Source organism: Candoia aspera, chromosome 2 (assembly GCF_035149785.1).
Source record: "Candoia aspera isolate rCanAsp1 chromosome 2, rCanAsp1.hap2, whole genome shotgun sequence".
Lineage (NCBI taxonomy): Eukaryota > Metazoa > Chordata > Lepidosauria > Squamata > Boidae > Candoia > Candoia aspera.
The window spans coordinates 207,626,489-207,640,974 of record NC_086154.1 but is presented as its reverse complement, the minus strand read 5'-3'; the positions used below and the strand labels follow the sequence as shown (position 1 = coordinate 207,640,974).

At 37.6% G+C, this 14,486-nt stretch overlaps 1 protein-coding gene across 1 annotated transcript in view; it reads left to right on the top strand.

Annotated features, from left to right (window-relative positions):
• SPTLC1 (serine palmitoyltransferase long chain base subunit 1) overlaps positions 1–8,810 on the top strand; it is a 39,137-nt gene extending 30,327 nt beyond the window's left edge. The window contains exons 12-15 of the mRNA XM_063295256.1: positions 1,927–1,981; positions 5,437–5,554; positions 6,269–6,342; positions 7,352–8,810. Coding sequence (XP_063151326.1) covers positions 1,927–1,981; positions 5,437–5,554; positions 6,269–6,342; positions 7,352–7,445 — 341 coding nt within the window. The 3' untranslated portion in view covers positions 7,446–8,810. The remainder of the gene's footprint in view (positions 1–1,926; positions 1,982–5,436; positions 5,555–6,268; positions 6,343–7,351) is intronic.
• Positions 8,811–14,486: the final 5,676 nt, after the last annotated feature.

The window sequence follows — 14,486 nt, the reverse complement described above, 5'->3', positions numbered from 1 at the left end:
AAGGTTATAGTTGTTCTTTGCAAGAGCACTTGTCTCCAAATGTATCAGCAGGAAAAGATAATTTTCATTAGATTTGATACATCTTGGATGTTGTTGTTCTGTTGCATCTTCAGTTCTTGCTCTTGGCAGATATCACCCTTCGCAAGCTGATGGGTCTGACTGACCTATTTTTCTCTCAATTCTTCATACCTGGACTGTGCTATATAGGGCACAGTTGGCATCCTCTCTGCCCTTTAAGGATTCTCCATCCTGTCTCCATTTTAGTGTTGAAGTCCTGTCTCTATAAAAAAAAAAATCAATCCTACCCTGATGTCATTATATCGTCATCATCACATCTGAGTGCTCTTTGTTTGCCAAAATAATAATTTTAAAAGTTTGGTCTTCAGATGCACAAGCTTGCCAGCCCCAAATATAGTCTCAGCCATAGAGTGGGTGGAAGAGCTTTAGACAAATAGAGAATTCATTGCCATCAGCATTTTATATCTCTTCTGTGCCATCATGAACTTTCAGGTTTTTTAAAGAAAAGCATCATATGGAAAGAAATTGGCCAGGAACAGTCTTGGAACCATAGTAACAAAGCCACTCTGCTCAGAGTGGTCCAAAAAAGACAAATTCAGCATTAGGATCTGTTATAAAAGGTTGAAAGATTGTAAATAAAATTAATGACATTAAAAACACTTAGGATGTCATCATATAAAATTGTGTCTGCAGTTGTAGCTGTCATTAAATGAATATTAGAGAAATGAGAGAGGAATAGAAGATGAGCAGTTAAAAAATTCATAGAGCCATTTTTTGTTATGAAGCTACAATCTGCTTCCTTTCTGCAAGTGACTCAGTGCATTAGAAAGAGAAAGTGCTTGACTCTAGAGCAAGAACACAATTTCTAGGCTGAGGGCCACATTTGGTCTTTAAGCCTTAAGCTGGGAGTCATACTCCAAAAAATAGTTGGTATGCATAGGACAAAAACTAAATTTGATTTATTTTATTTACATTTAACTCAATTAAATACAAGTATGCTAATATGAAAGGGGACGCGGTGGCGCTGCGGGTTAAAACGCTGAGCTGTCGATCGGAAGGTCGGCGGTTCGAAACCGCGCGGCGGGGTGAGTTCCCGTTGCTAGTCCCAGCTCCTGCTCACCTAGCAGTTCGAAAACATGCAAATGTGAGTAGATCAATAGGTACCGCTTCGGCGGGAAGGTAACGGCGTTCCGTGTCGTCATGCTGGCCACATGACCCGGAAGTGTCCTATGGACAACGCCGGCTCTAACGGCTTAGAAACAGAGATGAGCACCGCCCCCTAGAGTCAGACACGACTGGACTTTACGTCAAGGGAAACCTTTACCTTTACCTTTATGCTAATATGATTACTTTTTAGTGATATTTTAATACTTTTCTCTCTGGTTATATTAAACAGTATAACCTGGAAGCTGTACCTCTGTTCTGGAGTCCCAAATTCTAAAATCACCATTCTCCGTGCTTCTTTTCATGAAAATGAAGATAAGAGAGTCTTCTTGTACATCAGTGTGATGTTGCATACTTGACATGTTTGTGGCATTTCCTGCAAACTTTTTGCTACAGAGCAGTTCTATAACCCTTAATGGAAACAAGGGGAAACTCTTATTTTTTGGTCACTTAGTTTGAGACAAAATGTCCAACTGTTGCCATGTTGCCATATACAGTTGTTCTATTCTTGGATGCCTTTATCTGTTCTTCAAAGCCTGGAGTAATACCTGGGACCCCCGTGTTTCTGGGACCAAGAATCTAGAGTGTTAATGTATTTGTATCTTTTCTTTTAAGACTTCTGAAAGTGGAAGATTGGAAGAAGGGACAAATTGCAGTCTAGTCTTAAACAGCTATTTAAACTGATATGTCATGTTTAAATAATTAAGTTGATATTCAAGGTTTTTTTGTTTATTTTTTGTTTAGGCATTTTTCAGGTTTTACAACAAAAATGTAAGCAAATATACAAAGCCTTACAAGGGTAAGTAAATTCTTTGTCATCTTATTTAAAACTTGACTTTAAAAAGAAAATGACTTTTAAAGGGTTTACAATAGTGGAAATGTTTACCGTTTTAAGCTCTATATTTCAGCTACTTCAGTAAGAACAACTTCTTTTTACTACAGCGATATCCTAGACTGGTATAGTTAAGAAAAATATTTTTGAGTTGAAAATAATTTGTTGTAGTACATTGTAGGCCACATAGTCAAAAATTGGTCTTATATTAAAAATAATTCTTCCAGGTATTTCAGTGATACGCATGTATTAAAGTGACCACTGCGCTTCAAACTGTGTGATGCAGATAAACATGTTGTATACAAAGTAGTTTTTAGGCAATCACAGCTAGTTTTCTCTTGGAAATTGCATTATTGTCAGAAAATACAACATTAATAACAGAAATACAATCTGTTTTAAATGAAAGTTGGGACACAATTAAGATGTAGTTACTTTAAAAACAGTTTGCTTATTACTAAGCACCTTCAATGTCTTCTTGAAAAATATCCCATTTGCATTACAAAGGTTTAGCACATGCATTAATGCAGAGACTATTGACAAGGTTATCTGAACCTCTCTTATGTGAAAATCATGTCTATGTACCCCAGTATATTTTAAACAAGGTATGTCATGTTCCAGTCCTTTGAGTCTTGATTAGGGTCTTTGCTGTTCCTATCCACCAATCTGTCCTAGGTTTCTCCTTTAGAGCTGTAACCCAGGGCTGAACACAAAATGGAAAATGTTTCATTTCAAACTTGAAACCAAAATATCACATTCCAGATGTTCTGCTGAACAAAACCTGGAATATTTTTTTGCTCCAAATTTTGCCCAAAACAATACCTGGAGGGATGTTGTCATGATTTTTATGGGATAGTGGAGCCCTCTCTTCCCCCAACAGCTTCCAACATAACATATCCCACTAGATTGCCCATTCCTTCCTCCATCTTCTCAGACATCCCTTTCATCTTAATCTTCCCTTCCTGTTTGTCTCTCCTCAGCTGCTGTTGCTGATGTTCCAGCCTGGCATACCCCATCACCCTACCTGCACCTTGAACTTCCCGATGGTTTTTTCTTTCTTGCTGCCCTGCCCCTTCTCAACTACCAATGCCCTTGGCTTTTCTCACTTTTACCTTCCCCCACACACTTTCTGGAATTAGTGTGTTGCAGTTTATATCCAAAACAAAATATTCTTGCATTGTCTCATACCCATATTCATTAGCTGTAGCATGCACAGAATAATTTGGGCATGAACCATTTTACATATCTCTATTTTAACCCCAATTTTTTGCTACATCTTTTCTAGCTTACATTTTCATTGTGCAAAGATCGTGCAGATTTCCGCTGTGTTCTTTTAGAACAGCGGTTGTCAAACCTTTTGGTCTCAGGACCCCTTTACATTCTTAAAATGATTGAGGACCCCAAAGAGCTTTGGTTTATGTGGATTGTATCTATCAGTGTGTACTGTATTAGAAATTAAAACTGAGAAATGTTAAAATATGTATTTATTTGACTTCTTGGACTCACTGAAAGGGTCTTGGGGATCCCCAGGGATCCCCAGACCACACTTTGAGAACTGCTGCTTTAGAATATGATCAGCTTGCTTATAAAAGCTAACTGCTGTTCTCCCACACAATCTCTAATTGATTGACCTTTTGTCTGAAAGGGCCTGTGTCTGTCTCTTTGCTTTGCTTATTCTTTTCTGATGAGATGTGTACTTGAGTCAGATGACAGTTTATTTTAAGTAACTGACGAAAGTAACAGAAATCAACTTGAGGTTTGTATAGCAGCCTCTAGAAATTCAGACTATGTTTATTACAGAGTGTTGTTTGGCCAAAACCTGAAAATGTCAAAGCTTTGATTTGGCTGAGGTTCAGAGGTGTCTTCTCACATTACCTCAGCTGTTCCTTTTATACCCATTATTTTCATTTCTGAAATATTTTAGCGGTCTGTTTTGTTAAAAATGTCTGACAGAATTCAACAATAAGCATGAACAAATTGCTTCCGAGAATAGCACATTGATTTCACAATTTTCATCTTGCTGCTTACTGGTAACAGTGGCCCATGATACAATACTGTCTTGCCTGTTAGTAATTTAAACATTCACATTATTCTAATTCTAGACCTGTTGTTTGTTCATTATTAAAAAAATTCATATCTACTGAACCAAGTGGCAATTTGCAATGTGTGCAATAATTGTTATAATTACCAACAGCACTCCATTGGGATTATAACTTCCCACATTATTTCAAACTGCTCTTGATTGATTGCACATTTATTATGAGTTTCTTGGATTCTATGCTGCTATTGCATTATTCTTCTTTAAATAGTTATACTTCTGTGTTAGATACTGTAACATGTACATAATCAGGAAATTTATCTTGTATAAAAATCTGGATAATTATATTTTAGGCTCAAATTTGCTGATAGAATTTCAGTTAATATTGCCATGCTTATATTGTCATCTAAACATAGCTGCTGGTTCTCTCTTGTTAATGGCTTTCTATTAAAAAGCTTTCATGACAAATGACTATTATATTGCAAAATCACAATAAATACAAATTCATAGCATTTTTAATCTGTTACCTTTTGGAAATTAAGATTTTCTGCAAGTAATCCCTGCTCCTTTCTAAAATAATGGGCTTAAGTCTCTTCATGCACACCTTTACATTGACTTTATATAATCCATTTAGGACATTGTCCACTTGCTCTAAATTGGCCATTTCGATTTCATTTAGTTAATTTCAGTCAATAAGATTAGCAGTTCTGGGTTGACAGTGCTTTTGTGATTAACTGATAGCAGTAAAAATTCAGGTTAAGAAATGCCTTTTTTTCCACCCATCCTAGGTTAGAAGTATATTTTTGGCACATAGAACTCTAAGTGGCCTAGTGTGGTCGAGTCTTTCAAATTGTGAGTCATAAGCTAGAGCAATAGCTTGTGTAGCAGTGGGAGAAGAGATAACTTCAGGAACAATGCTTAGTCATGCTTTGGCTTCATGGAGCATTTCCAGAAGTAGCATTGTATGCTCTTTAGAGTATCTGGAACTAGATGATATCATAGGAAAATTACCATTCATCTAATCTAGGAATGTTTTTATTTTGTCGCTTAACAAGTACATGTAGAAAAATACTGATAATACTGATATAGCTAACCTGAACAGGAACAGAAAAGTAGATCAGGCGGGATAGCTAGAAAGGCCATTCATGGTTTGCCTCTACTCAGTCTTATGAAAGATTGTGGGAAGTGATCTTAGTGATCAGGTCATCTGCCTTGAGGTGAAGTGTGGACTTGATTATGTAATTCCTGCTTTGCAGCCTTGCGCAAAACCAAGTAGTATGTTATATTCAGTTCACTGTTACAGCAAAATTGTTAACGATTTCACATTGAGTTTTATTCAGTGACATTTCTAACCCTGTATTTGGTTTACTGTGGTTGCTTTTTTTAGAATTCCTGGTCTACGAGTGGTGGGACAGTCATTTTCCCCAGCATTACATCTCCAGTTAGAAGAAAGCACTGGATCTCGAGAAAGTGACATGAGGCTACTGAAAGAAATCGTAGATTATGTAAGATTCCTTTTGAAAATGTTGAATTCTTCTAAACTGGACTTGTTAAGAAGCATGGCCTAATAGTTTAGTGCTTTGCCATGAGTCTTAAACTAAGTTGCATCTGCCCTCAATTTCTGCTGGCATGGCTGCAAAGAGAGGATGGCAAACCATGATCATCACAGTCTGAATTTGGCTTGTTTCAGTAAACTTCATTTTACATTAATCATAGTTTATTATGAATTGTGCTACAGTATGAAACCAGAGTTGTTAATGGCAGCAAAAGGTTCTACACACTTCAAGGGTGCACTACAGAAGTGAGGTGGGAGTCAGCAAGTTAGATCTTCTGCACATTAAATTTTGGCTCAGTTCATATATCACATGAAGACATCGTCTGTTGAACGAGCCACAGTAGCTGGATTTATGCATTATGCTAATCCATAAACTAAAGCATAATAGTTAGAAGCAGACAACATGCTATGCACAAATGGGGATGGTGTTTTTACTAAGTGGAAGAAAGGAATAGTAGTGAGAACTGATAGAAGAGTGGTGCATTATGGCAAGGGGTGTGGTGGTTGTGAGGAAAGCTAAAGAGAAGATAGCAACAGCAGAAACTAGGATAAAAACTGGGACTGAAAAAAAATCCTACTATATATTAACAGTGTTTAATAATCAGAACATCAAAGAGGAGCTCATATACTTAGTTCTTTAACTGGTTCCATGTCTTTTTTCCAGTGTATGAACAGAGGTATTGCTTTAACTCAGGCTCGCTATTTGGAAAAAGAAGAGAAACATCTCCCTCCACCCAGGTTAGTACTAGTTTATTCTACTAAAACAAAACTGCTTGGGTCCAGTTGTATGATAGAGTTGCTGCAGATTGTGTTGGAACCTCTAGAGTTTAAATATTCAATTTAAACGTTTCTACTATGTTTCTAGATTGTCATTAAGCAGAGATTAAGAAAGTGACAGGATTCTTTTTTATTCCCTGGCTGAACAATGGAAACTAATCTGAAGCACAAACTTGATGATCTGGGCACAAGAAAGCAGAAAACAATAAGAAACAAAGAAGAACTTTTACATGAAGCTCCCTCAAACTTGATGGAATCACAAAACATGTTAAGCTATGGTTGATATTGAGTCAGTCCATTGGCCAGTTGATCCCAGTATCATCTGATTGGAATAACAATCCTTCTTCACAGATTGACTGTCCTGTTTATATGTATTTTTATTTATCCATTTTTAAAATCTACCTTTCTCCCAACGGAAGCAGACAGAGCAACTAGCAAAGTCCAGAAAACAGTCAGAATTACAGTGACAATAATCTGCATTATTACAGTTATAAGTAAGATAGCAACAAAGGGTACAAATAAAAGAAATCCAGCCAATATATAACGATACGAAATCACAAGGTACTGAAAGGGAGAAGTGTTAAACTGCAAATAAAACCTCAATAGAGAAGACAATCTATATTCTTAGGCCAGGCTCTCTCACTTGTTGCTAATCCATGCCTTAGAAGTTCTTGGTAGAATTTAGATAGCCTATGAATTGATTTTAAAAGATATGCAGATTTGCATGGGTTTGAGGGTAGAGACAAATATAATCTCTCAAATAACTTGTAGGGCTTGGAAGATAACCACATTATCAATTGCATTGTGAAAGAAATCAGGAACCATCACAGTTGATATAATAAATCTAATTACAGCTTTTAACTTAATTCAATATGTACAGGTCAACCTATACTAATCTCTAGATATAGTAAGGCAGTTGTTTCGCTGTACAGCAAATAGATGTCAATTGACCTGTTTTTGTCCCTTCCAGCATACGAGTTGTAGTGACTGTAGAACAAACAGAACAGGAATTGGACAAAGCTGCCTCCCTCATCAGAGAAGCTGCAGAATCTGTGCTAAACTGAGGCCGGATCGCTTGGATTTCTGTCTCACACAACACTAGGATACTGTTTTTTCCTCAGTGTGATGTCTTGCTCTTCAAAGATTTGAGTTATTCAGACTATCATCTGACGGAACTGAAAGCTTGACTTCATTGGGTCATTTCACACACAAAAACAGATATACAAATACTGGAATACAGAACGTGCACTGTATGTACAAAACTTAGTTCTGTTTTTAGATGGTTTAAATTGGGGATCATCATTACACTGATATTTCACATGAGTGAAATGTCGTCTCTGTTCTTAACAGTCGTCTTTCTTTCCCTAGTTTTCTAAATGCATAACTAGCTTTTTTGAAATACAATGTTAAAGAACATGAAAAGATTATGAAAGTTTACAGAATACTCTTAATTTAATCACTCTTAATAAAATACATTGTTCTGAACATTTTTCAAAAAAGTTCCTTTTGTCAAAATAGATACTTAAAATGATATTATGGGATCCTAGTTTAGAATTAAGTACTTAAGGAGCTGTTATTACCCTGGTATATGAATTTTTGTTGAGAACATTCCACCTTTGAAATTCTCGAAAACATCAGCTTTTTAAAAATCTTTGTTGAATTTAAATCACATATCTCATTTCATTCCGGTACCGTTATGAGTTGCCATTTTTCTTTTTTTGCCACATGCTTCACTTTTACACCAGTGTCCCAATCACCAATACTGTGCAGTCATTAAGGGCCATGATATGGACACAAAGTTACCTATTTACACTTCAGGTGGAGTGTGCAGTGCTTTGTATATTAAGAGTTTTACACAGGGTTGATGTCTTCATTGAATGCAGTTTGAGAGCCAGTGTTTGACAGCAAGAATAGAGATTGGGCACAAAGAGAATGTAACAGCAATTTGGTAGGTGCTTTAATCACTGGATAAATTAGTTTAGTAATGATCTATGTTATATATGCTTACTCATCAATACTGCTAAAAATTTTAAGAAATTAGAAATGTGTACATGTCATTGCATGGGGTACATATCATCTGTAATAAAGTACTTCCAAACTTTATACCTAGAAGCTACTTGCTTGAGATCACAATTAAAATCTTTGGTATATATTTGCAGAAGATTACAATAAAACAACAGTCAGTTACACTGCAGAAGGTACAATATATCAACATTCTTGTAGCCTTCAAGGTAGCTGAGATGTTATAATATATGTAATATGATTTGCCATAAGTAGGGTTCCAAAGTCATGATTAAGACTATGTTTAAGGTTTTCCAATATGTCCAGGTTAGATTCTTTACCCTTGTGCCTTCTTTGGTTGCTGCTAAATGGATTCCAGTGCTATATTTGGACATATTTTTTTAATAAAAGATATATTTGATCCAGTATTTGAATTATTTCTGAATTCTTGGTTTGATATGTTGTACTCAGTTGTATGCGTCAATTACAAGAGTGTTTCTGATTCAAAAAATAGCTGAATCTGATTTGGATTGATTTGGACACCTCCTGCCACAAATTTAAGTGTCCTTTTGACAGTTATTTGAAATCAATAGTTGGTTTAAAGTTTGTTACATAATTGGATGATGTTGTCGATCTAATTCCTCCAGATTATCTCATCCCCAACCCAGCAGGTAAATTCTGTGGCACTTGAGCCCTAAGTCCTATTATCGTCAGTAAGATAATAGATAGTTAAGTTGTAAAGATAAATAATTACAGTACAGAGTGTTCTTCAGATTTGGCCAAATTTGCCAAATCTGAAGGCAAATTTATGATATGTAAATTGAATACACCAAAATGGACCAAATCTGAATCTCCAGACTTTATTTAGGAATATAGAAATGGGGCAGAATTAATTTTTATGTATCACACCTGAGTGTGCAGCATCTGACCTAGCGTTTCTAGTATCTCTAAACCAGTACTGTCTCATCTGTATATGTTGTCTCGAAAAACTTGCAGTGTGAACTATTGTTTAGAGATGAAAGTTATAGAAAAGTATGGGAACATAATTTGAGACTACAATTAGAACCAGCTCTAATAGCCTTTAATGTGAACAGAAAAAAACCCTTACATCTGTATCAGTCCAGTTCAGGGAAATCACACAATATTTTGCACCAATAGCACTTAGATTTATGAGTCTGAATTGCATCAATCAGTCTTCTGAGTAGGGTGATTAATAATAGAGACTGTAATGTTTTATGTGATGGAATGGAAAATAAACCTGATGGGAAAGATTGTTGAAATACTTAAAATTGTAAAGAAAATGCCTCCTCCAAAGCTAATAAGAATAAAACACTCCAGTGCTAAGAAAAGAGGTGTTTTCAGTCTTCCTGCTCAAAGCCCTGAAATGCAGAACTTGCCAATCCTGAGTCACAAGGATAGCTGCATAACTGTTCGGTTTTATATGTGGGGAAGATTGTAATGAGAGATTCCATTTTCAAAGCGATGAAGTCAGATCTCTAGATATAAAAAGAATTTTAGAGAGAAAATGGGAAAGTAGGAAAAAGAAAAGAAGGCAACAATCCTAGACAGAATTCTTTAGTTTGAGCACATACTCAGAAATGATTGCAGAGAATATATTTGGAATAAGAGCATCTCGGTCTTCTCCTTCTATGTAATACACAGGACCTTGGGTCTTTCTCCTTCCTGACTATTGCTTTGCCCAGGGAAGGAAAATGCTCCAAGAAGGATGTCCTGGATCCAGCCAGCAAATCAGAAATTAGCAGTTAAACCTATCTCCCTAATGACCTTCAGTGGATGTGTGCAATAAGTCTGTTCCATTTGCTACAAAAGACTGTCATGGCCACCCTTCTGGAAGCAGTGATATTTTAGTAAACGGCAGTGTCTGTGGAAAAAACTGATAGTTGGAAAGACTGGCCAGCTAGTATTAAACATGGCCTTCAGAAAGCTGAAGTTCAAACCTTCAAAAGAATAGACTGAAAAATAATCTTGCTTTATACACACTGCAATTATTTCAAGTCACCTGTGGTGTGTCTCCCTGAAGTTAATGGAGGCATGTGGATTTTTTCCTTCATTTTTTTTTAATGAAGGAAAGTATTTTAGTTTGAGGTGAAACTTCAAATTTCTCCGAGTGCAATGATTCCAATCTGGATCTGATCCTGTGCTCTTCTACATAAAAGGCCCCATTTCTGCATTATGTAATTACAGGTAGACCTCACATAGCAACTGCCTTAGCAGTTATAATGGTAATAAAAAAGTAACTTTGCGACCAATTGTCACATTTATGACCTTCACAGCGTCTTTCAGTCACATGTTTGCCATTACAGTCAGTATGTGTTGTCCTCTGCCAGACCTGTTTTTCCTTCTCCTCCCCTCGCAGAGCACAGAGATTGCCTAAACAATCTCTTCTTGAGCTGCTTTTCTCTGCACTGCAACTCTAAAACAGTGTTAACTGTTCTGTGACCTTAATTAGCCTGCTTGCAGCTGCTGCCTGAAATTGACTAGACCCCAATCAGTTTCACACTAAAGGCTTTTGTTTGCCTCCTAAGCAGCTGGCAAACAGCCAGCATTAGCACATTCCTTTCCATGTATATTCCCCATGCTGCTTACTCTCTTGTACTCCCTTCCTCTCCGGTGAATGTAAATGCAAACATTATTTCCTTTCTCACTAATTATCCCAGGGCCAGGGTGCACATTCCAAAGGGCAGGGGAGTGGGGGGGAAAGGGAAGCTGAAGTAAAATTGTAAGCATAGTTACAGTCACATGATTTTCCACTTAGTGACTACATCACTTAGAGACAGAGTTGCCAGTCCCAATTATGGTAATTAAATAAGGACTGCCTTTAATGCAATATTTACTTTTGTTCTCAAATGTGTTTAGCAAATATTCTTCAGCTCTTCTGGAATAAACTCTTGGGATAGACCTAGTATCTACTATCAAATTCTCTGGTTTCTCCTCTCATAAATCATACTGTTCAAGTGTGAGGGACCTGATGTTGTTGGATTACAATTCTCATTCTGAGCAATGACTTTTAGTTTAGATATCCAGAGGTTTTCTTTTTCCATATTAATGAAAGACTCTGACTGAATATGTGGTAGTAGAAGTGGTAAGAGGAATCTTTATTTTGCTTATTTATTCCCTACCTCTCTCTAAAATAGGACAGAATCTATTAGACTGAAATAAATTTGAGGAATAAAATAAACAAGGTCATAATCAGTGAGAGGTGTGACTATAGCACCATTCTTTTCAATCAATTTGCGTGACCACTCTGTTTCAGGAGTGAAGAAATTTGCATGGTGCTGACAGAATACAAACTTTTAGTCCAGTCCTTCAAAAGCTGCTCTGGCCTTCTCCATCCAGTTGGGCCAAAAGCATTGTATTTTCCACACAGCTTCCTTGTTGAAGTTCTGCCTGGCGACACAAGTCAACCTAATCTCAGTAGCTTCTAAGAAGAAAAATATCCTTTAGGATCTACTGGAACCTTCTGCAATCTTCCTTTGTAACTTCCAAATGTGTAGGGACTGTAATTCCCAGAATTCCTAGCCAATTATTAGTGGGAATTCTTACACAGTCCCAAAAAATTTATTGACCAAACAAAGGAAGGCTGATCTAAAGTTTCTGTTTCTTGGATGATATGCATTTTAATTTTCTTCTTTATTTTTTTTTTTTCAAATCTTGCTTTTTTCTCAGAATAACAGATTAAATAGCTGGATATTAAAATGCATCCTGATGAACCCTCAGGCTAAAAGGATTGTAAGAATCATACTGACATCTGTTAATCTGCAAATGAAAAAGTCAAGAAGCAAAGCAAAATCATCTTTATATTCATGGAGAATATAAAGAAAAGAATATTTCTCTGTCCCTGTATTAATAATCCACCTTAAGGCCAATGTGCTTCAACTTTAGAGATATTGACGTATTATTTTGAATAAAAGAATATGGCAAGCCATTTGACTTCAGCAAAGGATCGTTACCTTGTTGTGGTGCTGGAGCATGAGCACCTCAATGATGCCATGAGCTAAACCGTGAAGGGCCACCCAAGACGGGAAGGTCATGACAGAGAGGTCAGACTAAATGCGGTCCCTGGGGAAGGTCATGGCAACCCACCCCAGTATTCTTGCCGTGAAAACTAAATGGATCAGTACAACCAGAGATATGTCAGTATACCATCAGAAGATGAGACCCCCAGGTCGGAAGATGGTCAAAATGCTACTGGGGGGGAACAGAGGATGAGTTCAACTAGCCCCAGACATGATGACGCAGCTAGCTCAAAGCCAAAAGGACGGCTGGCGGCCGATGGTGCTGGTGGTGAACGGCGAATCCGATGTTCTAAGGATCAACTCACCATTGGAACCTGGAATGTAAGATCTATGAGCCAGGGCAAATTGGATGTGGTTATTGGTGAGATGTCAAGATTAAAGATAGACATTCTGGGCGTCAGTGAACTGAAATGGACTGGAATGGGCCACTTCACATCAAATGACCACCAGATCTACTACTGTGGACAAGAGGACCACAGAAGAAATGGAGTAGCCTTCATAATTAATAGTAAAGTGGCTAAAGCAGTGCTTGGATACAATCCAAAAAACGATAGAATGATCTCAATTCGAATTCAGGGCAAGCCATCTAACATCACAGTGATCCAAATATATGCCCCAACCACAGATGCTGAAGAAGCTGGAGTAGACCAGTTCTATGAGGATCTGCAGCACCTACTGGACAACATGCCTAAAAGAGATGTTATTTTCATCACAGGAGACTGGAATGCTAAGGTGGGCAGTCAAATGACACCTGGAATTACAGGTAAGCATGGCCTGGGTGAACAAAACGAAGCAGGACATAGGCTGATAGAATTTTGCCAAGAAAACTCAATGTGCATAACAAACACTCTCTTCCAGCAACCTAAGAGACGGCTTTATACATGGACTTCCCCAGATGGACAACACCAAAACCAGATTGACTACATCCTTTGCAGCCAAAGGTGGCGGACATCTATACAGTCGGTAAAAACAAGACCCGGAGCTGACTGTAGTTCAGATCACGAACATCTTCTTGCACAATTTAGGATCAGACTAAAGAGATTAGGGAACACCCACAGATCAGCTAGATATGAGCTCACTAATATCCCTCAGGAATATGCAGTGGAAGTGAAGAATCGATTTAAGGGACTGGACTTAGTAGATAGGGTCCCAGAAGAACTATGGACAGAAGTCAGCAACATTGTTCAAGAGGCGGCAACAAAATACATCCCAAAGAAAGAGAAAACCAAGAAGGCAAAATGGCTGTCTGCTGAGACACTAGAAGTAGCCCAAGAAAGAAGGAAAGCAAAAGGCAACAGTGATAGGGGGAGATATGCCCAATTAAATGCAAAATTCCAGAGGTTAGCCAGAAGAGATAAGGAATTATTTTTAAACAAGCAATGCGTGGAAGTGAAAGAAGACAATAAAATAGGAAGGACAAGAGACCTCTTCCACATCGGAGGTAAATTCCAGGCAAAAATGGGTATGATCAAAAACAAAGATGGCAAGGACCTAACAGAAGACGAAGAGATCAAGAAAAGGTGGCAAGAATATACGGAAGACCTGTATAGGAAGGATAACAATATCAGGGATAGCTTTGATGGTGTGGTCAGTGAGCTAGAGCCAGACATCCTGAAGAGTGAGGTTGAATGGGCCTTAAGAAGCATTGCTAATAACAAGGCAGCAGGAGACGACGGCATCCCAGCTGAACCGTTCAAAATCTTGCAAGATGATGCTGTCAAGGTAATGCATGCTATATGCCAACAAATTTGGAAAACACAAGAATGGCCATCAGAATGGAAAAAATCAACTTATATCCCCATACCAAAAAAGGGGAACACTAAAGAATGTTCACACTATCAAACAGTGGCACTCATTTCACATGCCAGTAAGGTAATGCTCAAGATACTGCAAGGTAGACTTCAGCAACTCATGGAGCGAGAATTGCCAGATGTACAAGCTGGGTTTAGAAAAGGCAGAGGAACTAGGGACCAAATTGCCAATATCCGCTGGATAATGGAAAAAGCCAGGGAGTTTCAGAAAAACATCTATTTCTGTTTTATTGACTATTCTAAAGCCTTTGACTGT